Genomic DNA, 26,337 nt, shown 5'->3' with positions numbered 1-26,337 from the left:
CCTAGAAAGCTAACTCCCACTTGGCTATGTCTTAAAAAATACCTTTCTCCCATTATTTAAACATTCACTTTGTCTACTTTGTGTGAGGCACTGTGTTCGATAGGTGGGAGACACAGAAGCAAGGTTAAATCTTGGCCTTGGAGTGTGCTGGCCAAGTATGTGGTAGTGTGAGGCAGGAAGGCGAGATAAGCCAAGGCCTAAAGGCATTCAGAGAGAGCATAGGTCACACCTAACTCGGGGAAGCTATGAGGGAGGGGTTGACTTTTGAACTGGGCCTCAGCGAAGGTTCAGGATTTCAAGAGAAACATGGGGAGACGCCCTTCTGACTAGAAAGAACTGCGTAAGCAAAGGCTTGGAGGCAAGCAACCCAGGGTGTATAGTGGGGTCGGCAGCACCCATATTTGGCTGTAGTGCAAGGGGCTAGGTCTGCAGTCCAGCTAAGGAGTTTGGCATTCGCTTGGTAGGCCTTGTGAGACCCGACTTCACAGCCTCGTCTTTTTTTATCGTTACCAGCCTAAACTTTCCTGTGGAAGGTACAATTAAAAGAGAACAAGGGGTGCCAGGCTGGCTCAAATGGTAGAGCACATGACTCTTCATCTCAGGGTTGTGAGTTCAAGCCCCACATTGGGTGAAAGAAAGGAAGAAAGGGAGGGAGGGAGAGAGAGTGAAAGAGAGGGAAGGAGGAAGAAGGAAGGAAGAAATTAAAAGAGAACAGGCTGAATAGTAAACTGAAACCACCTTTCAAATGATGTACTTTATGTAATCAAAAAAAGTATGTAAATTAGACCTTAATGAATTTGAGGGGCACCTGGGTGGCACAGTTAGTTAAGTGTCCAACTCTCGATTTCGGCTCAAGTCATGATCTCAGGGTCGTGAGATCAAGCCCCACTTGGGCTCCGTGCCCAGTGTGGAATCTGCTTCAGTTTCTCTCTCTCTCTCTCTCTCTCTCTCTCTCTCTCAAATAAATAAGTAAATGAGTCTTTAATATTTTTTTTAAAACTTTAACTTTGAAAAAGTATCGAGATCTTTAGAAGCATGCTAAACTGTGGCCATCTAGCAGTGACGATCTCTCTTAGAACAGCCTGACTGGCTCCTTGCTACAAATGCCTCAAGCTAGAACTGGTAAGAGGGTGAAGGAGCACCTTTCTCCACAACATGGATATATCCTCCTATCCACCTTTTATCCTTAGGGCAAGCACTAGAGAAAATCAAGGCAGATACCATACCACACCCCCCTTTATTTTATTTTATTTTATTTTTTCAGTGTTCCAAGATTCATTGTTTATGCACAACACCCAGTGCTCCATGCAATCCGTGCCCTCCTTAATACCCACCACCAGGCTCACCCATACCCCACTCCCTCCCCTCTAAAACCCTCAATTTGTTTCTCAGAGTCCACAGTCTCTCATGCTTCGTCTCCCCCTCCGATTTTCCCCGATTTACTTTTTTTGTTTTTAAAGATTTTATTTATTTATATGACAGACAGAGATCACAAGTAGGCAGAGAAGCAGGCAGAGAGAGAGGAAGGAAGCAGGCTCCCCGCTGAGCAGAGAGCCCGATGTGGGGCTCGATCCCAGGACCCTGGGATCATGACCTGAGCTGAAGGCAGAGGCTTTAACCCGCTGAGCCACCCAGGCGCCCCCCCAATTTACTTTTCCTTTCCTTCCCCTAATGTCCTCCATGTTATTCGTTATGCTCCACAAGTTAGTGAAACCATATGATAAATTGACTTTCTCTTTTTGACTTATTTCACTCAGCATAATCTCCTCCAGTCCAGTTCATGTTGATACAAAAGTTGGGTATTCATCCTTTCTGATGGGGGCATAATATTCCATTGTATACATGGTCCATTCATCTGTTGAAGGGCATCTTGGCTCTTTCCACAGTTTGGCTATTGTGGGCATACCATCCCTTTAAAATCCCTTTTAAATCAGACCAAACCACTGTCCTGAAATTGAAATCCTATACATGGAAGGCCCAGATGATACAGCAACAAAACTTTTCAACCTCTGACTTAAAAAAGTGAGCAGAAAAAAGGAAAGCCAATACCTGTTTCCAAACACCTGAAACCACATTGAACTGCTCTGGTACCTTGGTCCCACCCCATGTATGTGAGTTTATTGACAAGAAAGTGTGTTGGGAAACTAGAAGCCTCAGAAACCCCTTATTCTTTCTGCGTCTAGATAAAAAGAACTTCATGAAAGCCTCTGAGTTGACAACTGGTCAGTTCAGAGGGAAACACTATGTCAGGAGAGAACAAAGCTATGGAAATATTACCATCTACAGCCTAAGATCACAGTAAGTGGTCTACATAAAAGATTATTCTTCAACCCTGAATATGTTCCTCCTTGGTTATGGCCACGTGCCTCTGTGAAGCAAGGGAAAGCCAGATCTTGGGTTTTCCTGCAGATTCTTAAACATTATGGCCAGGCCAGAAAAACACCAACCTCTCTTGAAGCAGGACAAAGACTGGCCCAGAGGAAATGTGGCATGTAAAAACAAAGTGAAAGCGGGCAACGAAGCCGCCTTCTGGAGCCAAGTCACACCAGCAGGAAAAGCAGATGCTCACTTCCCAGGGTCTGCAGGTTGGGGTTCCTGAGCTAGGCTTCAGCATGGCAGCTTGAAATGCCACTGCCTATCTTCCTAAGGAAAAAGCACTGCCAAAGGTCTTGAAAGATATGTTGTGTAAGTGGTGACCTTTCAAACAGTATCCCCTAAGAGCTGCATGCACCTGCCCACATAATACACGTGCCCTAGGGGACTTTGCCTAATCTTCCCTTCAGCTGGGACCTCACTGCCCCACCGGAATGCAGGAAGATAATCAGCTCCAAGTAAACAGATTACCAGGCCAAAGTCTCTGCAGTTCAGATCCTAAATTGTGCAGTTTGGGTCTAAAAGATCCAGAGAAATCAGAAGCACCTGGCACAGCCACCTCAGCGTCTTGGTGAACAGGAATGCAAAGAAAATGGCTACTACCAAGGAAACTGGTCAGGCAGGTTTCTCCAAGCAAAATAAACAAGAGTACTTCAGCCTCAAAGACCAGTGGCTGCTCCTGCTGTGCTCACCTAGTAGTTTGCCTACCCCTCTGCCCGCCTCTGCCCGTGGTGGCTCTGTATGGCCTGGGGAGGTGGGGGTGGGGGGGCTCTGTCCGTCCCCTCTCACCTGCATCAGCTCCCCTGAGTCCCACCCTTCTCTGTGACCCTGCTCACTCCAAATTTCTTTCTTCCAAATTCATACTATGTATACTATGAATACATACTAGTATGTATTCATACTAAAGCAATGGCCTTTCTTAATGTTTTCAATTTAAGGTTATTTAACTCTTGCAGTCTTAAAATCTTTTCGTAGTATATCATCAAAGGGAATCCCTTTGCAGACCAAGGCAGTGTCTAATGCTCATGAATGGTGGAGGAGATAAGGCTAGGAGAGTGGGGCACAAAACACCCTCCCAGATACTCTCCAGGTGCTGTGCCTTTCCCTCCCATGCCAGCTGGGATATAAGACACTGCTTTCTTCCTCTGGACAGTGCTATAGGCTGAATGGTTGTGTTCCACCAAAGCTCATACCTTGAGGCCCTAACCTTCCAGGTGATGGTATTTGGAGATGGACTGGGAGGTAATCAGGTTCACATAACATCTTGAGGGAGATAGTTCCCCTACGAGAAGAGGCAGAAACAAGGAGAATCTCTCTCCCTCCCTCTCTCTCTCTCCTTGCATGTACCCAGGAAAGGTCAGGTGAGGACATAGCAAGAAGGTGGCCATCTACAAGCCAGGAAAGTTGCACGAGCAAAACGCTCACCAGAACCTGAATCTACTGGACTTCCAAGTGTCCAAAACTGTGAGAAATAAACATCTGTTGTTTAAGCCACCCAGTCTATGGTACTTTGTTACAGCAGCCTGAGCTTCAGAATGTTCCAGATAAAAGGCACATATTATTTGAAAACTGAGTAGCCCCTCTCTTGGCTCGTCCATGTGAAGCATGCACTGAGAGTCATAAAGCAACAGTCACTCACTCATCAGCTCTTGACCTTACTGAGAGAGCTAAAATTGCTAGCAGCTTCCGCAAAGCAACCTAAAAGCCCAAACTTGAGTACTCAGGTTGATATAAGATGGGTCATCTCAAGAGGTACAAGTGCCCCTGATAGCAAGTCAGGTCTTTGTGGCTCTGTGCAGAGGGAACATGGAGAACAAGGAAGGGCGCTGTTGTCTTTAGTCTACTTCAAAGTCTCAGGCCTTTAAGGTCAGTTATGACGTTAGACGGGCAGTCAAGGACCAACTGCCCCGCAGTGTATGAACATTTGGGGTCACAACACCTGTTGGGTCAGCTGAGGGGATTATAACCACGGGTCCAGGAATGCTCTTTGGAGAATCTGCTCTAGCAACAGGCAATTCAAGAACCACTGATATAGGATAAATCTGCCCCACCCTCTGGTAGCCCGGAACACACAGAAATTGCTATTGCTTTTTAAGATGTATATTATTATCACCCCCAAATTCTGTCAGACAGTGAAGCCTGCCAGAATCACCTCACTAGCATTTTAATCCACTACTGAAACTCATTAATGAACAAGACAAAGTCAGGCTCTCCTAAGCACCATGCTGGGCTATAAGCACAGGACAGTTGCACAATTAATGTCTGCTTAATGGGGGCGCCTGGGTGGCTCAGTGGGTTAAGCCGCTGCCTTCAGCTCAGGTCATGATCTCAGGGTCCTGGGATCGAGTCCCACATCGGGCTCTCTGCTCAGCAGGGAGCCTGCTTCCTCCTCTCTCTCTCTGCCTGCCTCTCTGCCTACTTGTGATTTCTCTCTGTCAAATAAATAAATAAAATCTTTAAAAAAAAAATGTCTGCTTAATGATGAGACGGAGCCTTTTCTGGCCTTCTTTGATGATCAAGCCAATCTTTTTTTTATTAAGATTTTATTTACTTTTTTGACAGAGAGAAACACAGTAAGAGAGGGAATACAAGGAGGGGGAGTGGCAGAGGGAGAAGCAGGCTCCCTGCTGAGCAGGGAGCCCCACGAGGGGCTTGATCCCAGGACTCTCAGATCCTGACCTGAGCTGAAGGCAGACCCTAACCAAATGAGTCACCTAGGTGCCCCCAAGCCAATATTTCTGACACAGTTTCTGGAATGGAGACTACAGATGCCCCGACATGATTTCCTTCCTCAAGTGGGAAGCAGACCGGAATGGTAGATGGCCAGCTGGGAGGCCAGGACTCCCCAAAGGTCTGCCTGATGTTGTCCTGTGGCTGTGAAGAATGTACCCAGCGTGACCAGAAGAGACTTGTAAACATTCATTCTACAAATATACTCTCAGGCCTCTTGGCAGCCTTTGGAGAACAAGATCATTCGTTCATTCATTCAAGAAACAGACAAAAAAAAAGAACAAACAATTTTAGAACTTGGAGGGTCCGTGGAACTCTCACCTACCCTGTGTCTTTTTGTACTCCCTTCACATCAGAATGACCTGAATTAAACACCCCAACCACCCTGGTCCTGAGCAAGAGGCTCAAGAGAGGCCTACTTCTGTGAACTTTTCCAGTGTGGAGGGCAAATTCACTAGCAGAGCAAAAGCCGTAGTGTGGGCAGAAAGATGGGCTCCACTCATCCTACATATTGAAGGATCTACACCATTGAAGAGATGAGGCTACTGTGGTGAAGGCTGGGGAAGGCCTTTCCATTAAGTCACTAGTGATCTTAAAACCAAATCACATTCTCCAAACACTGCAATCTTTCCTTCTTTCCCGTTCCTGGCTCCCCTGCTCTGCAAACCCCATCTCCTCTCTCCTGTTAGTACAGCTGCAGCTCCCTAGGGCTCCAACTGCTATAGGCTCCGTGACACTATCAGAGAGTGCTGCTTGCTTGGCAACCCATGCACACCAGAGAATAATAGACACTTGAGAGAAGGGAAGGGAGAAGAAACATATCAGAGGGGAAACAACAGCTAAAAGAATCAGAGGTGAAACCCCAACTGAAAAGGTCTCTTTTCATTCAAACCACCTGCTGCGCAGTGTCTTCTGTATAGCTGGCAAGCTGCAGAAGGGCAGGACCCACATCCGCTGCTTCCTTGAATCTACCTCCACCACCATGCCCTGAGTCTCCGCTCTGTGCTTTCCTGATTTCCACATAATCGGAGCTACCGTAAGTGTCATGTTAGGTTGTTCAAGGGAAACAGAAATAAATAGCTACTGTGACAAACAACTGGTTATTCCTGAGTGTTCTGATTGCTTGTTAAAAAAAAAAAAAAAAAAAAAAGAATACATTTCCCCAAACCCATTGACTCCAAAGCGATAAAAGAGGATCCTGGGGGGCGCCTGGGTGGCTCAGTGGGTTAAAGCCTCTGCCTTCGGCTCAGGCCATGATCCCAGAGTCCTGGGATTGAGCCCCTCATCGGGCTCTCTGCTCAGCAAGGAGCCTGCTTCCACCTCCCTCTCTCTCTGCCTGACTCTCTGCCTACTTGTGATCTCTGCCTGTCAAGTAAATAAATAAATAAATAAATAAATCTTAAAAAAAAAAAGAGGATCCTGGGGATCTGTATTTTTTCTAGTATGCCGGCTGATTCCTATCAGCAAGTTTGGGAAATGCTGAAAGACCCACGCTCCATGGTCAGAACAACCAGGTTGAAATTCCAATTTTGGAACTTCTTGGCCGTCTAACTGGAGTCTCTGTTTTCTCATCTGTAAAATGAGAATAATGTCTACTTTGCAGCATTATTTAAAGGACTTTAACTGGGGCACCTGGGTGGCTCAGTGGGTTAAAGCCTCTGCCTTCAGCTCAGGTCATGATCCCAGGGTTCTGGGATTAAGCCCCGCATCAGGCTCTCTGCTCAGTGGGGAGCCCGCGTCCCCCTCTTTCTCTGCCTGCCTCTGCCTACTTGTGATCTCTGTCAAATAAATAAATAAAATCTTTAAAAAAGGCTATAAAGAAAATAAAGGACTTTAACCACAATTTAAAGAGGGTCACAAAGCCCCTAATGCATAGATGTTCCCTGTTTGTTTCCCTTTATCCTGAAGACCTCAAAGAACTACTGAAAACTTCTGATTAGATTATGTCCAGATTGTTGCTTTAGCTTCAAAGCCCCTTTTAAAACATCGAGGCAAATAGCAAATGGGTGCCCGGCCTCTCCTGAAACACCTCCAGTAACAGAAGATCAAATTTACTACCTCCGGAAGCAGTCCATTCCATTTTCAGACAGTCTTAATCATCAGCTCTTTTTTTCCTTCTGTGGAGCTCAGATCTGCCTTGGGTGACATAACAAATCTAATCCCTTTTCCACATGATAGGGTGATGCAATTAACTTCAATAAGGAAATTGAGGAGCAGCAGGTGTGGGGGGGTTCAATTTTGAACACACTGCTTGTTTGAGGCACTGGGAGTGCAGCTTCATGCACATGTTCAGCAAGTAGTTGATATGTGGGTCTGGGGTTCACTAAAGAGATCAGGGATATCATTTATACAACAGGATCGCCATCTGTGAAAATAAATGACATTGCTATTTTGGGGGGCAGAGCTAATGAAAGATATCGAGGAATAGTTAGCAAGGTAGGAAGACAGCCTTTAAGGAAGCAAGCAGGGAATTCATGGGAACAAATGTGGTGAAGAGGTCAGACCAATGGCAGAGAACCAGTGAACCAGTCATTGAATTTGATGACTAAGAGGTCACTGTGGGTCCCTGACAGAGTTGGGCTTCTGGTCCTCCAGAGCCTTCCGGAGTTGCTTGGAAACATACCACCATGCTGAAAAGCAGACACATACTTCCTTTCCTACTGAAAGAGAGGTGATTTGAAGACATAGCAGGAGCAAGTACAGATGACTCTACATTTCCCAACCTGGATTTAAGACGGGCTTCTCCAAATAGGGCTCCCAGGCTCCTATCTTTTGGATGCTGCCTAGTACAATCTGTCCTGGATATGAACCACAGTATAGAGCTTTCTTCTCCTGTGTTTAATACTGCGTTTGCCCAACTTACTGACTGCTGATTTTGCGCACAATACATTAACATCTCAGGGAACTAGGGTTTCCTGGCACATAATTTGGCACATGTGGTAAACAGAAGAGAGACAATAGTTTAAGGGACTGCTGGTATCAAGGGAAGTTTTTTCTCTCTTCTTTTAAGAAGGAAGAAACTTGAGTATGTTTACATGCTAACGAAAAGGAACCGAGTACAGAATGAAAGAACACCAAACAGGCACGAAAGGGAACAGAGCAAGCCAGGCTCTGGTAGGGGGGTTAGCTTAGCAAAAGACCTCAGCTCACTGCTTTAGCCCCATAAAACACTTCCCTTGACTAAGTCTAGTGATCACAAATGTTTGTTATTTGAAAGCGTACTTATTTTCCTCAGAGGACATCAAAGTTATCTAGATAAGGTTAAGAGCAGATTATATAAGCCATATAAACTGATTTACTAGAAACAGAGCACAGTGTTCACCCTCCTCCCCAGAGTCAGACGCAATGTATCCCATTCCCCAGGGCCAAGGAAGAGGGTGTTCCAGGTCTTCTAGGTCTTCGAGGTCAGGAGCTAATGCCCCACTTCCCCTACCCAGGCAGGGAGAGCTCTAGCACAGGATAGGTGGAGAGAGGAAATCTAAAAATAAAGCTCTCCGAAGAAACTGTCTTGCCTAAAGAGCAGCTTCCCACGCACCCTGGAGTGCCACATCTGCGGGGGCTGGCAGCATGGGAACGGAACAATCCTGACCAAGTCACTTAAGTATTACTCTTTTGCTGGGGGCAATAGCACATTTCTGCTTCCCCCATCAGTGGCCTGGTGTCTAGGCTACAGAGCCAGAGCAAGGCCATAGTGATGGAAAACAGGAAACTGAAAAGATCACCAGTGACTAGTACAGCCTTCCTCTAGCTCTCCTCCCTTCATAGCAGTAGATGAGCAGGGCAGAAGTTAAGAAAGCTGCTATCAGGGGCGCCTGGGTGGCTCAGTGGCTTGAGCCTCTCCTTTGGCTTGGGTCATGATCTCAGGGTCCTGGGATCGAGTCCCACATCAGGCTTCCTGCTCAGTAGGGAGCCTTCTTGTCCCTCTCTCTCTCTGCTACTTGTGACCTGTCTGTCAAATAAATAAATAAAATCTTTAAAAAAAAAAAAAAGGAAAAGAAAAGAAAGACAGCTCTTTTGAACAAAGAGTCAAGCTGAGTGTTCATTTTTAAAAAAAAAAGAACCATGAAGGGTTCTAGTGGGCTTCCTGGGCTTCCTGGGCTCCCTGGGCTTGGCTCCCTGTAGTTGGGCCAGGGACTACCCACTGAGGGAAAAGAAAATCAAGCACTGGGAGCCCAGCTGCACTTAGCATGTATGCTCACTGGCTATCCTCAAGTCCTACCACCAAGACAGAGCAGCTATCCCACTGCCAGGCAGTTAGCAAATGTAGCCTTCCCTCCTAACCCCCCAGCAGGTATCAGAGGCCACTAGAGAAAGTCCAACCCAAGAGTTTAACACCTCTGGCTCAGGGGAGTAATTCCAGCACCTCTTACTCTAAGAATTTTAACCTTGGAGAGATACAGTGTATGTGCACCACACTGGAGTTTCGCCAAGAAGCTAGGGCAGGAAGAAAACTACCCCTACTTCTACAAGGAGGCCAGAGTGTTCACTTAGCAGTCCAACTCCCCAAGAGGTTTGTACTTTGACCTGCCAAAGTATTAAAATGTGCTTCAGGGGTCAAAAGCTCAACCTTGCTCAGTATCTCAGAATAGCTTTCAACAGCAAGACAGTCAATGCTATATATCCATTCCCTCCACCCACCCTTCCTGGGGCCCATACACCATCCCATCCCAAGTTCCATGATTCAGATACAGCAGACCTGCACAGCAGGGAGAAAAAAACACCGTTTAAAAAAAAAATCCCAGAAACAGCAACCTGTCAGTTCTTTGGTCTCTTCCAAGAGACCCTGTACCAGAACGCAGTGATAGTTGATAAGCTCGGATACAAATGCTGATGTCTACTATGCATATGTAGAGGGGGGGAATGCCAAGTTTTCTCCTCAAATCACAGATTGCCCGCAAAGTACTCTGAACATCTGAGTGCTGTTTGAATGCTGACTAGCAACAATCACACAGCAGTCTTTTACAATTAGAGCAAACTGAAATTTTCTCGTACTGAGTCATTCATGAGCAAAGAGGAAGAAGCCAGCTCACTCACAGAAAGGAGAGCCACTGACCATAAAGTACCCAACCTGAGCATTCAGTACTGGGAGCGCACACTCCCTAGCCCTCTAGTTCAACAGGAAGAGCTGGGTCGGCATAGAGCTCTCCTCACGCGGCCTGAGGCCTGCCGCTCAGAAGTGTGACTTACCTGACATATAAAGACCTCTTCTCACTTGTTCGGAGGGACCCAGACCCAGAGCTCATGCTGCTGTTCATCATTTGTTCTCGCAAGTCATGTATCTTCGATTCAAAGCGACTGTACTCTGTCAGGGAGACAAGGGAACAGACAGGAGAAGAATGAACCCAAGGAGCTTCACCAAGCCTGCGTGCCAGTGGTTGAAGAGCCAGAAGACAGAAGCAGCCAGAGGCTGCAGAGTCAATCTTTGCTTTGATAAGCAGAGTCCCTCCTCCAAGCAGAGACAGACAGACGTCTTTCCACTCACAGACCAAGAGAAGGAAGAAACACACCTGAAAAAGGAGTAACATTTGGACATATCAAATGGAAAAAAGCTTTTTATCTGCCTTGAAATCTCACTGATCCTTAAAAGAAACAACTGGAAAGAGGTTCCAGCTCAGCCTTCATAAATCTTTAGAGCAGGCACTAAGGCCCAAGGAGAGCAGATGGGGAAGGAGACTTTCCCAAAAAAGTGGATTGCAGAGAACAGATGGCCCTGAGATACGGGGCGGAGGGGCTGGAAAGGACCTGAGGCCATTATATCATGGTTAGGCAAGGAAGACGATTTGTTTCTAGATGACTTTTTTTTTTTTTTTTTTGAGGGGGAGACTGGAACCCAGTACAAAAAGGTAAAAACAAACAAACCTCAGAATCAGATGAGAAGATGACAAGCTCTCTCATGTTATTTCCCTTTTAATAAACAGGCCTTTGGCTTCAGTAACAAACAGAAATTCTCCCAAACTGAGAACTCTGCTGTCACCTTTCTCCTCCAAAATCATCTAGTCTGTGGGGTTGTAAGTCCATATGCCCAGCTTTATACCACACTACCACCACCATCACAACAGCCCTGAAACAGCCTTATCACTCTGGAAAGGCAACTACACATTTATACCAAACTGAAAACCTGAGAGAGGAAAATTAATCCTAGCTGCACAATTATTATAAAAGGCTTTTTTTAAAAAAATAAGAATGTTTTGCTGTGACATTCTCCTACCACATTTAAAAACTCACATTTATTCTCCTCACAACAATTTTTAAGGTCTGTAATTGCTGCATAAAATGTGATATATCTAAAGCACAGGCTGTGGAAATGGGAGAAAACAGGCATACCTCATTATGACAAGATTTCAAAGGAAGACAAAATTTATAGTAGAGGTTGAAGGTTGTGGAACTGTTTTGAAAAAAAAAAAAAAAACATTTCCAGTGAAAAAGAATTCCACAAAAGCATTTTCATGCACCACAGAGGGCTGGCAAGAAGCAGTCCCATCTAGTCTGTATGACTCTACAGGCAGAAAACAAAACACCTGTTCCAACACCTGACACTCCCCTTCCCTCAGCAAAGCAACCTGACCTTCAGCTGGGTATAAAGGAAAATGTTAAAAAGCCTTAAGGGAGGGACAGAGTTTTAACTCACAAAAATATCCTCAACAAAGTTTATTTTTCTTCACTCTGGTACCAATGAAGCCAACTGGTTAAATTCCTGTGTACTTTCATTCATCACACACTGGTGTTGTGGTGATTTGTCCTCATTACCTACTCCCGGCCCTGAAATCCTGCAGGAAGCAGTTAAGTCACTGACTCACCCATTAAGTGTTGGGGAAAACGACAGCAGCTGGACAGAGTCCCCGTTCTGAGGGTTACAAGGCAACACATCAATATCAATGAGGCATCACATCTAAATGTAGAGGGTGGTGACCGGTCTGTCATAGAAGCCCTGGACGGCCCAAGGGTGCAGCAGCACGGCTGTCTACCTCTCTGCCTGCCCAGGGAAATGACCCTACTCCAGGGCTCAGCCCTCCACCCCAGGCCTCTTGTTGGCTCCTTTCTGGTCTTCCTCCTCACTCACGTGCTAGGAGGAGAAGTCAGTGAAACAGATTTCTTTTTTTTTTTTTTTAAAGATTTTATTTATTTATTTGACAGAGAGAAATCACAAGTAGATGGAGAGGCAGGCAGAGAGAGAGAGAGAGGGAAGCAGGCTCCCTGCTGAGCAGAGAGCCCGATGCGGGACTAGATCCCAGGACCCTGAGATCATGACCTGAGCCGAAGGCAGCGGCCCAACCCACTGAGCCACCCAGGCGCCCAGTGAAACAGATTTCTGACCAGGCAACCCTTTCTTTCTTTCTTTCTTTCTTTCTTTCTTTCTATTTTTTTCAAAGATTTTATTTATTTATTTGACACAGAGAGATCACAAGTAGGCAGAGAAATAGGAGGAAGCAGACTCCCTGCCGAGCAGAGAGCCCCATTTGGGGCTCGATCCCCTGGGATCATGACCTGAGCCGAAGGCAGAGGCTTTAACCCACTGAGCCACCCAGATGCCCCCAGGCAGCCCTTTCTTGGGGAAGATAAAGTAGAGGGCAGAAACATGCATTGAACCCGGAAAAAAAATATACCACATCTATCCCTAAGCCATTTCCCCCATCTTGCAATGTGTTTATGTATTCCCTTCTTTGGAATTGACTTGCCCAATGAACTCCAACTTAGCAGCAGGTCATAGCAGTTGCTTAGTAACTAAGTTTCTTAAAAAATCCTTTAAAAAACAACAACCAAACCACTATTTCCTCAAAGCTCCTAATCCAAGGTTGATAATGCTGGGCCAGAGGGCCCACTTAAAATAGAATACAGAAAGAGAACAAGGCTGTTGCTTTAAGGAATCCACTTTCTGCTTTCTATGTGCTGCTAAGCTTTCAGGTCTATTAAATTGTGTTTTATTCATTTTTTCCCATTCAGATGATCCCCTTAGAGTGCCAGCTGCTGATCAGTCTCTGGCTTTTATTTGTAGAATCATCCAATGTCCACTAGGCACAGAGTAGCCTCTGAATAAATGACTGCTAGGTAAATGAGGAGGAAATTAGAAAACTGTGCCCAAGTTGATGGTTCTGTTCTCAAACTAATAAACCTAATGGTTTATTTAACTGATGGCTGCCAGCTTCACTGAGGGCATGGGAAGGTAGCTGAGAAGTATTACCATTTACTTTTATTCCCAAAGCTAACTGTTGGGAGTAATTGGGGTATACGATTTTTAAACACCCTTTTGTGATGTTAATAATCCACAGTGGGCATCTGGTTAACAGACTTTGTTTATAACAAAGAAAAATAATAAATCTAACAAAAAATACTTAGAATAGTCTCAAGATAGACAGTACCTCATCTTAATACTAGAAGCATCATTTTCCAAGGACAGAAACTTCACTTAAAAAGCATCTGAATTCTGGGGCGCCTGGGTGGCTCAGTGGGTTAAAGCCTCTGCCTTCGGCTCAGGTCATGATCCCAAGGTCCTGGGATCGAGCCCCGCATCAGGTTCTCTGCTCGGCAGGGAGCCTGCTTCCTCCTCTCTCTGACTGCCTCTCTGCCTACTTGTGATCTCTGCCTGTCAAATAAATAATTAAAATTTTAAAAAAAAAAGCATCTGAATTCTAAGACCTCATGGTCCTCCTCCCCTTCCACTTATAACTAAGGAAGCCATCGCTGGAAGGTATCTCCGAGGCTGGTCACTGCCTAGTCACTGCCCACCAGACCAGCCTCTAACCCAAAGGGTGCGCTTCAAATAGGCTACTTTAAAGAAACAACACTTATTACCTAACTCTCAAGTCTACTAAACTATGTTTTATTCATTTTTTCCCATTCAGATGAACCCAACCATTTGTGACCCACAAAGATATCCACAGTGAGTCATTGCTCCCTGGTTCCCTTTGCTAATCATGGAGAGAGAAATTGGGGGATGGGGGTGCAATCAGACGTCATTCCCTGAAACAGGGTTCCTCACTGACCACCTGGGGTACCTCTGAAAGAGCAGGATTTTGGATCCAACCCCAGACACACTGACTCAGAATCCATTGAGCAGGCCCAGGAATCTGCATTTTTAATCAAGCATCAAAGTGATTCTCATGTCCAATAAGGTTTAGAAACTGCTGGTCTTGACTTACAAAATTGAGTTTTGTTTTATTAGCTCAGGGAAAAGGTAAGGAAAGTATCCTGCAGCGTGTATCAAAAGGAAGATAGGGCCAGAGGTCTGGAAAACTCTCGAAAAAAAAAAATTGCTAATACAGTTACAAAGCCTGCAAGAAATGAAAGTGCTAGAGGCTTCTGTCCAACATGCCTGCAAAGAAAGCTGATGAATTCACATTTTTTAAAAATGAAAGTAGCATATGATTTTTAAAAATCTTTAACTTTTCCTTTAGATATTCATGTATCACTTCCCCCACCCCATTACCCAAAGGTAACCAGTTAATATTTCTCGCATGTATCCTTCCAGACTTACTTCCATGTATATACTGTTTATATACATATACCCACGAGTCACACAGAGTCACATAAATCTACTTTTTTCATCCTCTGATAGGTCATGGAAATCCATGTCAGTACATAGAGATCCATCTCATTCTTTTTGATAGCTGCATAGTATTTCATACTATGGACAGACCATAATTTATTCAGCCATATCCCAACTGATGTACTTTTAAATTGTTTATAATTTTTAATATTACCACCAATGCTGCACTGCATATTTGTATGAACACTTCTATAGAATAGATTTCCCAAAGTAAAACTGCAAGGTCAAATTATATGCACACAAAAACATTTGATTGGCACTACCAAATTGAACCCCAACCTTCTGAAACCTTTATGACTGGAGGTTGAGGACAAATTGCTATTCTAAAGCTTCCAGCAGCTTTTCCACTTCTAAAGAAGTGGAGGCAGAATTTACCTTTGAGGACAGATTGATCTTTTGTTTGGGGAAAAAACACTTCAATGAACCTTTTGGTTTTGCAAAAGTAAGGCAAAACTATAATCTGGAATAGACAAAGACAAAGAGGAACCTCAAATATTCCCTCTGCATAATCCCAGAAAAGGCTGGCCTCCTGTGGGTGGAGTTGCTGGTTCAAAGGACTTGTCCTACCACCTATATGATGCTGTATAGACACTCTGGAAATATCTACCTCTAGACTTGACCACTCTGCCTCCCCCTACTTGATGACCTCCCTGTTACTATAAACAAAACCCCCTTTCCTCTGCACACAACTATAGTGTTTCCTCAAGTTTTGCTGATATTTGTTCCTAATTGCTTCCTCAATCCACCGCTTTCTTTCTAACTTCATTGTTGTTGCCTTAGTGATTTTTTGCCTCTTCACTTTCTCTTGACTATCCTGAGTGATGGAAAGAAGTTACTGAAAGATTTTAAGTAAAGGAATGACTTGATCCGTGTATGTGTGTGTGTGTGTGTGTGATGTGGGCTTCTGAGGGGAGATAAAATGTGGTTGGTGCCTCACATGTAGTTTTAATTTTAGCAGCAGAGGACCATGCTTTCTCTTTTTGTCTAGCCCCTACAGTCCACAGTATAAGTAGCCCCCGCTTTTACATCAGTCAAACCAACCACCCCTCAGCCTCTGCTCAAATATGTCCCATGTTGGGAAACTCTCTATTTCTTCATTATTTAGTCTAATATAAATCTAATAAATAGACAACACTATTCAAGAGAAAATTCTTGGTTTAAGGGCCATCTCTTTTGCCAGCTGGTCCTAATTTTGGTGTTTAAAACAACATATAAAACATGATGGATCTCTTCTTCATAATAGTATGAAGGAACAGTTTAAAGAAGGTCAAAGAACTGGGAAAGTCTGGAGCAGGTTCCAAGAATACTGAATAAGTTTGAATAGAAGGTAGAGTGTGGACAGGGGAAGGCAGCAGTGATGGAAGGTTAGGGACCAGATTGTAAGAGTTTGAGATAAGCCTTTCTTGTTAGACTAGGGGAACCACTGTTAAATGTTTAAATAGGGACGTGATACAATCAGAACTAGGTTTGGGGGAAAAATTGTTCTGGGAATGTAATATAGAATGGAGGACAGAGAGAAAGATAACAGAGACCAAGAACCTCTTCTACTGGTAGAGAAAATGACTTGAAAGGCCTGACACAGCAGGGGGGCAACTGAGAATACAAAAAAAGGGACAAGAATCAAGAAATATGTTGGAACCAGAAGAGATAAAATTTGGTATCTGAGTGGATGAAGGGATCAAAAGCAACTTATGAGTTTTTTCTGAGACCAGGAAAAAGTGGGATAATATCAGCCAAAATAGAGAATAGTCATCATGTCCTCAAAATAAGCTATCCCTTCTCCAGGCTAAATATTGTTACTTTCTTTTTTTTTTTTTAAAGATTTTTTATTTATTTATTTGAGAGAGAGAGTGAGAGAGAGAGAGCATGAGAGGGGAGAAGGTCAGAGGGAGAAGCAGACTCCCCATGGAGCTGGGAGCCCGATGTGGCACTCGATCCTGGGATTCCGGGATCATGACCTGAGCCGAAGGCAGTTGCTTAACCAACTGAGCCACGCAGGTGCCCCCAAATATTGTTACTTTCTTAAGTATTCTTCACCTGACATGGTTTCCAGACCCTGTACTACTTCTCCCTTTTAAAATCTCGTGCCCAGAATTTGTGGTGATATCATTTCCTTTACAAAATTATAAGCTCCTTGATGTGGGTTTTTTTTTTTTCCTTCTCGAAGTTTGGCAATCAGCACCTTGTTGAGTCAACAAACTTTTATTGAATGTGTTAATTCATGATAAAGATCTGACAGGACAAACCTGGACTCTAATTCTCAAGTTCTGGCTCCTCAGGAACTAATTAAGAAAAAATACAAAACTTTCCCTTTCCACCCACCCCAAAATACTAAAAACTGACCAACAAAACCACAAACCATTTATGCAAAACACTGACATGTCAGAGGTTTCATGATCTACTTAAGAGCCTAATAAAGCATCAATGAGGACTGAAACTACTATGTTCACTAATATGAACTGGACACACATTCAAGCCTCCAAATCCATCTCCCCTCTAATAAGACTTTGCTCTCAAATCCCTCTCCCATTCCCCTTGCTTGTGTTCCCTCTCTCACTCTCTCTCTCTCTCTCTCTCTCTCTCTGTCAAATAAATAAATAAATAATCTTAAAAAAAAAAAAAGATCTCGGTGGGTGTGGAGGTAAGTATATGAATAGCCAAACAGCATGTTTCTAGGAATCACAAACTGGTCTCTAGAAAAATAATATGAAGTTTATTACTTGCATTAGTTTTTAATTATGGGGCCTACTATTTAAAGAATCTAAGACCTCTAAAACTAGACAGTTCCTCAGGTCCCTTCTAATTTTGACATAATTATGATTTTATGACCAAATCAATGAGGCCCACAGGGAATCCAACCTAGGACTAGTCTAATTTTAATTTTTAAATATGAGCCAGAAGGGGGAAATCTTCACATCTGTAAATAATCCTAAATTCTCTGGGTCAAAAAATAATATCGAATCAATGGGTAGAAATTGAAAAAAAAATTCTTAAGGCTATGTGAGAGGGCAGAAAAGTGGCAAACAGGCCTCAATATGAGCAACTATTGCTTGAAGAAAAGTAATTTCAGCTCTACTTTTAGAACAATGGGCCCAGAACTATGACTAACCCAGAACAGAAACCTCAGTGTCACTGTTCTGGTCCCTGCACTGTCACAATGTGCTTCCTCAGACACAGACACACACACACACACACACACACACACACACACCCCCAGGACAGCATCCTGACACTGGAAATAAAACAGAAAACAAGACATGCCAGATCAGCATGCCATAAAAAATTCCAGTTTATCCCTATTGACTGGATGTTTCTGTCCCCCAAAGGGCTTACCGAGGTTGCAAGAAGAGCTACTGAGCAAAAGTGCTATAGTATATAAAGGTTTCATGACATTCAGCTGCCTGGTCTGAAATGCGTAGAGTGATAAACGCTTTGATTTCACATCAGGCAAAGAAAAAGTTATTCACAGGACCTTGCCATTGGTCCTTCTCACCTATCTCCTGATCCAGGAGATCAGGGTAAAAGCCTCAACTAGGACCTTTTCACTGTTTCAAAGGAACTTCATGTAGCACATTCAAACGAGGGATTAGGGGCGCCTGGTTGGCTCAGTGGGTTAGAGCCTCTGCCTTCGGCTCAGGTTGAGATCTCAGGGTCCTAAGATCGAGCCCCGCCTCATCGGGCTCTCTGCTTGGCGGGGAGCCTGCTTCCTCCTCTCTCTCTGCCTGCCTCTCTGCCTGCTTGTGAACTGTAATAGATAAAATCTTAAAAAACAACAACAACAAACAAACAAAAAAACAAATGCCGGATTAACAAAGCCTTTAGCTCCTTCAACCCATAAGCCAAACTGTATACAAGAAGCACCCTAAGACAAAACAGCTCATCCAGAAAACATGAGAATGAAGACAAAATATACCTTTCCCTACTCTCAAGGCAGCGGGCAATCTTGTTCCTAACAATCTCTTCCACTTAACAGAGACGCTGCAACACAGTGATTGAAATACAACATTTTACAACTAAGCTTTCTAACTTGAGTTGATGTAACTGATTTGTACTTTTTACCAGGTCGATTCAGAGTCTAGAGCAAAATGCTCTTCACAGTAGTCCCTCTGACTGGATCACAAATCCACTGACAATCTTTACTGGGGTTTCAACTGAATCTTTTGAGTCAAGTTTCTGTGGGAGGAACCCAGAAAATGAGACCTAGAGAAAGATTCTTCCTGTTACTATGGTCATCTATGGCCATTTTTCAGTAATGGATAATCTCAGAGTAAAATATCATAGAACATAATAAGATACCAAAATCCAAATTGTGTGTCTGTGTGTGTAATAAAGGTGGCACTTCAAAACAGTAGAGAAGGGGCGCCTGGGTGGCTCAGTGGGTTAAAGCCTCTGCCTTGATCCCAGGGTCCTGGGATCAAGCCCCACATCAGGCTCTCTGCTCAGCAGGGAGCCTGATTCCCTCTCTCTCTCTGTCTGCCTCTCTGCCTACTTTTGATCTGTCAAATAAGTAAATAAATTCTTTAAAAAAATTAAAAAAGTGAATTCCAGGCAGGTTAAAGTTTCAAGTGTGAAAACAAAAATATTAAGTAACTAGGGGTGCCTGGGTGGCTCAGTGGATTAAGCCTCTGCCTTTGGCTTGGGTCATGATCTCAAGGTCCTGGGATCGACCCCCCACATCAGGCTCACTGCTCAGCAGGGAGCCTGCTTCCCCTCTCTTCTCTCTGCCTGCCTCTCTGCCTACTTGTGATCTCTGCCTGTCAAATAAATGAATAAAATCTTTTAAAAAATATTAAATAACTAGAATAAAACAAAAGTGAACATTTACTTGTTAAAGGCACAAAAGAGAACACTGATAGACTTGACTACATAAAAACATAAAATATCTGTATGTCAAAATAAAGTAAAAAAGCAAACTACAAACTGGGAAAAATCTTTGTAATATACATGACAAAGAATTAATATTCTAACTACCTTTAAGCTTTTACACATCAATAAGAACTTATGAACATACCTCAATAGGGAAATGGAGAAAAGGTATGAACAGGTAATTCACACACACACAAAATGACAGTGAAGATATACATGCACAAACACACGCATGTTCAACTGTTATTAAAAAAAGAAATAAAAATTAAAATATGAGTCAAATAATACTTTTTACCTGTCAAATTTATAGAGATTAAAAAAATAATGCTCCATGTTACCAAGATCTCAAACTACACACCCTCTATACTGTGGAGGTGGAGACCAATTTGGCAAAATACATCAAGTCTTAAACTTGTTCATACCCTTTGGGCCAATAATTCCATACCAAGGAATTCATTCTGAAGAAGCAACATCAGATTCATTAAAAAAAGCCTCATACAAGGATATCCATCAGTATTATTTATAAGATAAAAAACTGGAAACAACCTAACATCCACCAAAAAAGGGAACAGTCACATGACTTATAGCATACACATGATAAAATATTATTTAACTACTAGAAACCATTTTAGTTTGATATTCATGATATACAGCCAGTTAAAAGAAAGGATACAAAACTCTTTAAATCAATGATTCTAGTCTTGAAAGAGATATATACATATGATATATAAAAGTTTGGAGGGAAATAACACCCAACACATACATATACATACAGACAGACACAAACTGGTTATTTCTGGAGGTAGTTTTACAGATCTGATTTTTTTTTTACTTTGTGTTTCTCTGTATTTTCCAATTTGTTATAAATCTAAATGTAATACAAAAATAAATATAATTTGAAGAGAGGGGGAGACAGACTGAATAGGACAGGCCCTAGAACAAAGCCAGGACAAACACATCCACTACAAACTCCCCTCCACACTGCTCCTGGCTCATTCATCGTTTTCCTTTGGGATTGATCATTCAATCAGTTGCAGACAAATACCCTTAGACATATTATTACTATTATCACCTCACCATTTTATCCAAGAGTGGACCAAAGGTAGAGGGAGAAGCAGGCTTCCCCGTGGAGGAGGGAGCCCAATGGAGGGCTCGATCTGGATTCCAGGACACAGGGATCACACCTGAGCCGAAGGCAGTTGCTTAACCAAATGAGCCACCCAGGTGCCCCAAATAAATCTTAAAAAAAAAATAAATCTAGTCTAGAATTTAAGTCAAGGTTTGCAAAATTCTTCCTCCTTTATGAAAATCGAAAGAGCATGTATGTAAACCAGACCCTTAATGTATACATTTATACAAAATATATTAGTTTTCTTCTTTGGGTCTATTCAAATTTTTATCACTTAACTTCATCAAGTGGAAAAATCCCCAAATCCCTAGGGCCTTTGTTTTTTTTTTTTTTTTTTTTTTTTAAGATAGCCAATGATATCTTGATTCAGTGAAAAGTAAACAAAGGTCCATTTCAAGAGAATGAAAGCCTTATCACAGGAAAGAAGAGGGGAACACAAGACCCTTATTAAAGCAAGACAGTTATTAGCTCAAGACTTTGTGATTCAATAATAGTCTAGGTACAAATAGAACTGTAAATTGAATTTTTGACTCAATTCCATTTATCTGACACAAAATTTGAGGTAGAAGAAACATTAGAGATCATTTTGCACACTCTCCTCATTTTACAGATCAGAAACTGAGGCCCAAAGAGATTGATTAGCATAAGATCATTTAGCTAACTTAAAGATAAAGTGGGAATTAGGACACCTGGGTGGGCTCAGGTGGTTAAGCACCCAGCTCTTGATTTCAGCTCAGGTCATTATCTCAGGGTTGTGAGATCGAGCCCCACGTCAGGCTCCATGCTTAGGGAAGATCCCCCCTTCTGCACCCCCCCCCCAAAAGATAACGAACTAGAATCCAGGGCCTTGGCTCCTCGTCCAAGATGATTCCCATAGGATTAATGACTTAACATTTATACACATACACACACACACACATACACACACACACATTATTTATATATATATTCCTAATGTAGGTAAGCAAAAACGGTACTTGTTCAGTGACGATGACAGGCCTAATTATTGAACTTCTCCTATTTCTCTTTAAAAGAATAAAACAATTTCCCTATTATAGAATATAAGGCTAAAACTTCAAACAAATCAACTGTAAATAACAGGGTCAAGATTTCAACAAGCAATACACTGAATTAAAAGGAAATCTCAAAGAACTGTAACTAAGTAAGTAATTCATTCTCATTCCTATATATTATTATAGTCATTCTATCCTATCAGGAAAACTGATGTTTTATAAGATTTTGTCTCAAACCGTCTAACAAGGAAAAAAAAGGACCTGCCTGGCTAGGTGCAAAATGCTTTGCCAACTGTAGCTACCATGTCCCTGGGCTATATGGAAGACAGAAAACCCCAGCATAAACCATCTGTATATAAAGTTCAGCCCAGTAGGCAAAACTGGAAATAAAGCTAATATTTTTTTTCCTCTTCTAAGTTTCTCTCCTAAGTTTATAAACTTTAGGGCTGGCCTAAAAGGGTCACTTTGGGAAAAAGTTTGGCAGTTCCTCCAAAATGTTAAATGTTAAGTTACCTATGACCCAGCAATTCCATTTCTAGGGATGTGTGTGTATGTATGTATCTCCAAGAAAGTTGAAAACAGGACCACACAAAAACTTGTCTATGAATGTTCACAGGATTATGTGTAATAGTCAAAAGGCAGAAACTCAAATGTTCATAAGGTGATTAGTACATAAACAAAATGTAATAAAGCCATAGGATGGAATATTATTCACCCATAAAAAAGGAATGAAGTACTGATACATGCTACAACATGGATGAACTTAGAGAGCATTATGCTAAATGAAAGGCAGAAGACACAAAAGACTACAATATGGTATGATTCCATTTATATGAACCGGCCAAAAATGTAACTTTATAGAAACAGAAAGTAGATTAGTGGTTGCCTAGGACTAGGGGAGGGGAGAAGTTGGAGGAAATGGGGAGTGACTGCTAATGAGACAGGCTCCTTTCAGGGCTGAGGAAAATGTTCTAAACTTAATTGTGGTGTCAGTTGTACCACTCTGAACATTCTAAAACACACTAAACTATATGCTTTAAATGAATGAACTGTTGGGTATGTGAATAAGCTGTGTTTTTTTTCCTGTTTTTTTTTTGGGGGGGGGGGCCCTATCACTTTATCAGGTCAGCATTCCTAACTAAAATTATCTACACCGAAGCATTCAGCCCCTCCAGCACTCAGCAATAAGAGTGAAAGGTAGTCCCTTATCCTCTGGTTCCCTTCTATCACCTGATTAATAACATAGTTGGCCTGCTCTGGTCTCCAGTCAATTTAGAAAAGAAATAGGGTGAGAATCAAATCAGGGGCTGGAGCAAAACAAAAATGAATGGTAAACAATAAGCACATGAAAAGATGCTTAATGTCACTAGCTGCTGGGGGGAATGCAAATGAAAACCCCCAAATACTTCAGACTCACCAGGATGGCTAGAATCAAAAAGAAAGGGTTGGTGAGGATGTAGAGAAAGTGGAACCCTCACTGCTGGTGAGAATGTGAGGTTGGTGTAGCTGTGACGGAAAACAGCCTAGCCATTCCTCCAAAGGTTAAATACAGAGTTGCCATATGATCCAGTAAGTATATATACCCAGAAGAAATGTAAACACATGTCCATGCAAAATTTGCATATGGATGCTCACAGAGCATTATTCACAATTGACTCAAAGTGGAAACAACCCAATATCCGTCAACTGTTGAATGGATAAACAAAATATGTTGTATGTATATAACAGAATATTATTCAGTCAGAAAAATAAATGAAGGCCTGGTACATGCTACAACACGCAGGAACCTTGAAAACACTATGTTAAGTTAAAGTAGCCAATCTCAGAAGATCATACAGTATATGAATCCAGTTATATGCAATGTCCAGAATAGGCAAATTCATAAGAGACAGGAAGTAGATTAGTGGTTGCCTAGTATTCAGGGGGATGGGAAGTTTGGGCAGGGGGGTGATTATACCTAAAGGGTACAGGTTTCTTTCTGGGTTGGTGAAAATGTTCTAAAATTGATTGTGGTGACGGCTGCACAACTCTGTGAACATTCTAAGCATTGTTGAATTGTACCCTTAAGTGAGCAAACTATAAGGTCATTAAAAAATGAATGATAAATACTCCGTTTCACTTGAAGAAATGAGAAATGCCTACTTACTGAATTAATATTCTTTTTTAAAAAATATTTTATTTATTTATTTATTTGACAGAGGTCATAAGTAGGCAGAGAGGCAGGCAGAGATGGGGGGGAAGCAGGCTCCCTGCTGAGCAGACAGCCCGATGTGGGGCTTGATCCCAGGACCCTGAGATCATGACCTGAGCCAAAGGCAGAGGGTTAACCCACTGAGCCACCCAGGCACTCCTGAATAAATATTCTTAAGCCTGCACACATTTGCTATTACAGCCAAAGCAAAGCAGCTCCCATCTTTTCCTTCTCCCTGAGTTCCCCCACAATATCATTCTATAGTAGTCCTCCAAAGCCAACTTTCTTTTTGTAGGAATCTGTAGGTCTCCCTCAGGCTTCCAGCAGCCCCTCTACTCCCTGGCTACTTCCTCCTTTGGTACAGCAGTTTGGGGCCATCAAGACTAAAAAAACTGACATTTGGCAGTTGGTTTTACCCCACTTGTTAACAGCTTCTGGCACTCAGAGTCTAGATGTATCTGCATTGGAAAAGGGGCCTCACAGCTTCTCTGCTGTGATGGGAGGTAGTTGTGTCCTAGATGCAAAAGCCCTGGACCTGAAGTTCTCATGAAATCTGACTTTGAACTTAGACTTTGCTCTTTACTGGCTGTGGGGCCTTGAGCAAGTCACTTACCCTCTCTGACCCTCACCTTCCTCATCTGTAAAATGGGCATGGTATCACCTATCCTACAGGGATATTCTGAAGATTGATGCTCACAAAACCATCTGGAACATAGAGATAATAATTTAGTAGAACAAACCATGGGACAGGCTCTAGTCTACATGGTGGAGACAGGAGCATGAATACAAAACGAGCTGCCTTTAAACTGTTCAGTGCAGAAATGCTGTTAACAGCACTTCATTTTCTGCCTTCCCTGTATCAGTCTTCTTTTAGGATAGCAAAAGGAATTTCAGGAGTTAAATTCTTTGCCTTGATTAACCTTCACCTCTTTGCTCTCAAGAGAGATCATGCTGATATGGTAACAGCTATGGTTATCTTCAATTCTCCAACAGGGGAGATGGGATGGTTAGTAAATGTTATGGGAACAATGTTACTTTTATGCTTTCCAGTTATTATCATCACTGATCCTTAATTCTTTCAGGTCTTACCCAAAGGCATTTCCATGGGGAAAGTATGCTTATTCAGCACTTTAAAATAAGTATGGAAAATAGATTCTCTCTCATTCCCTTCCCCCCAGCCTATCTGGGTTTACATGCCAGGTGAAAATTTCTGGTCATAAATGAGCAATTCCCAGTTTAGCTACCTTAGTGACCAATTTCTGGCTTACCTCCTGATTTGGGGCTCAGGTTTTACTCTAAAAACAAAAGGATTTTCCAGAAAAATACTAGCTCAGCTTAAAACAGAGGCTGAAACAAAGTAACTAGGGGGGAAAATGTAGGAGATACTTTCTAAATTAAAATGTTATAACGTGATGCCCATACTTCCCTTGGTGGAGCAATTTCACAAATCAAAGAAAAATATTTTTCATTTTAGAATAGACTGGGAGAGAGCCTTTGCCAAGAGCCAGTTGTTTAAATTTTCAATTTGAATTTTAAACAGGATTATACATGCCCAAGAACATCATGCTATTTTTAGCTAATAGGTAGGATTGCTGTGTCCACAATAGTTTGGAGCAATCAAGAGTGAAACTATTACATAGCATCTCACACTGTGGTACCTTACCATTTAGCACTTTTATTTCTATTTTAATATTTTCCAAAGCTTCATTGTAAAAATACTTGTGCTAGGCACAATACAAAGTTCAAATAGACAGACATGGTTTTTAATCTTCATTATGTGTTTAACCCACACTGAATAAACCAGATACATGAAAGAATCCCAAGGTTAAAGTATTCCCATCAAGCTGCCATCCAGCCCCTAAGTGCTCAGGGGAGATACACTAGGAAGCAACTGTCCTACACTTAACACACTTCCAATGCTTAAACCCTCTCTATGTATTAAAAGGGTGTCAAATCAATAAATAAAATCTTTAAAAGGGGAGGGGTAATGAAACTATTCTAAAATTGACTGTGACCCTGGATATACAACTTTGTGGATACACTAAAAATCAATGAATTGTACACCTAAACGGGCGCATTGTATGGTAAATGAATTATATCTCAATTAAGCCATTAAAAAAAGAAAAAAATATTCTTACTCTGATCGTTCTAATTAGTCAGAGCTATTTTTTAAGCTCTCATGCTAAAAAATGGGAGAGAGCCTGCACTGCACTGGCTTGGCAATGGAGTTCAGTGGCCACCATGGCCACTAATCTACCCCTGCCCATACATCTTTCTTTCCCTAGTCTCTCTTATTTCCCCAGTTCCTTTCCTGTTGTTGTTCTTCCACTCCAAGTAGGTCTTGGGTCTCTCAGGTATTCCCAAGTACAGTTTTTCCCAATTGGTGGACCTCAGACCTAAACCAATTGCTGACACCCCCCTCCCCGCCCCTACAGAGCAACTTTCCCTTCATGGCCTTAGGCAAGTCACGTCCTTGCTCTCCTGTCGCTGT

General features: G+C 42.5%; 1 protein-coding gene across 7 annotated transcripts in view; it reads right to left on the bottom strand.

Annotated features, from left to right (window-relative positions):
* DLG3 (discs large MAGUK scaffold protein 3) overlaps positions 1-26,337 on the bottom strand; it is a 55,060-nt gene that overhangs the window by 16,598 nt on the left and 12,125 nt on the right. For all 7 annotated transcript variants that reach the window (XM_032330263.1, XM_032330264.1, XM_032330262.1 and 4 more), the window contains one exon: positions 10,291-10,405. In XM_032330263.1, the coding sequence (XP_032186154.1) occupies positions 10,291-10,405 (115 nt within the window). The remainder of the gene's footprint in view (positions 1-10,290; positions 10,406-26,337) is intronic.

Source organism: Mustela erminea, chromosome X (assembly GCF_009829155.1).
Source record: "Mustela erminea isolate mMusErm1 chromosome X, mMusErm1.Pri, whole genome shotgun sequence".
NCBI lineage: Eukaryota > Metazoa > Chordata > Mammalia > Carnivora > Mustelidae > Mustela > Mustela erminea.
This window is presented reverse-complemented; position numbering and strand designations above follow the sequence as displayed.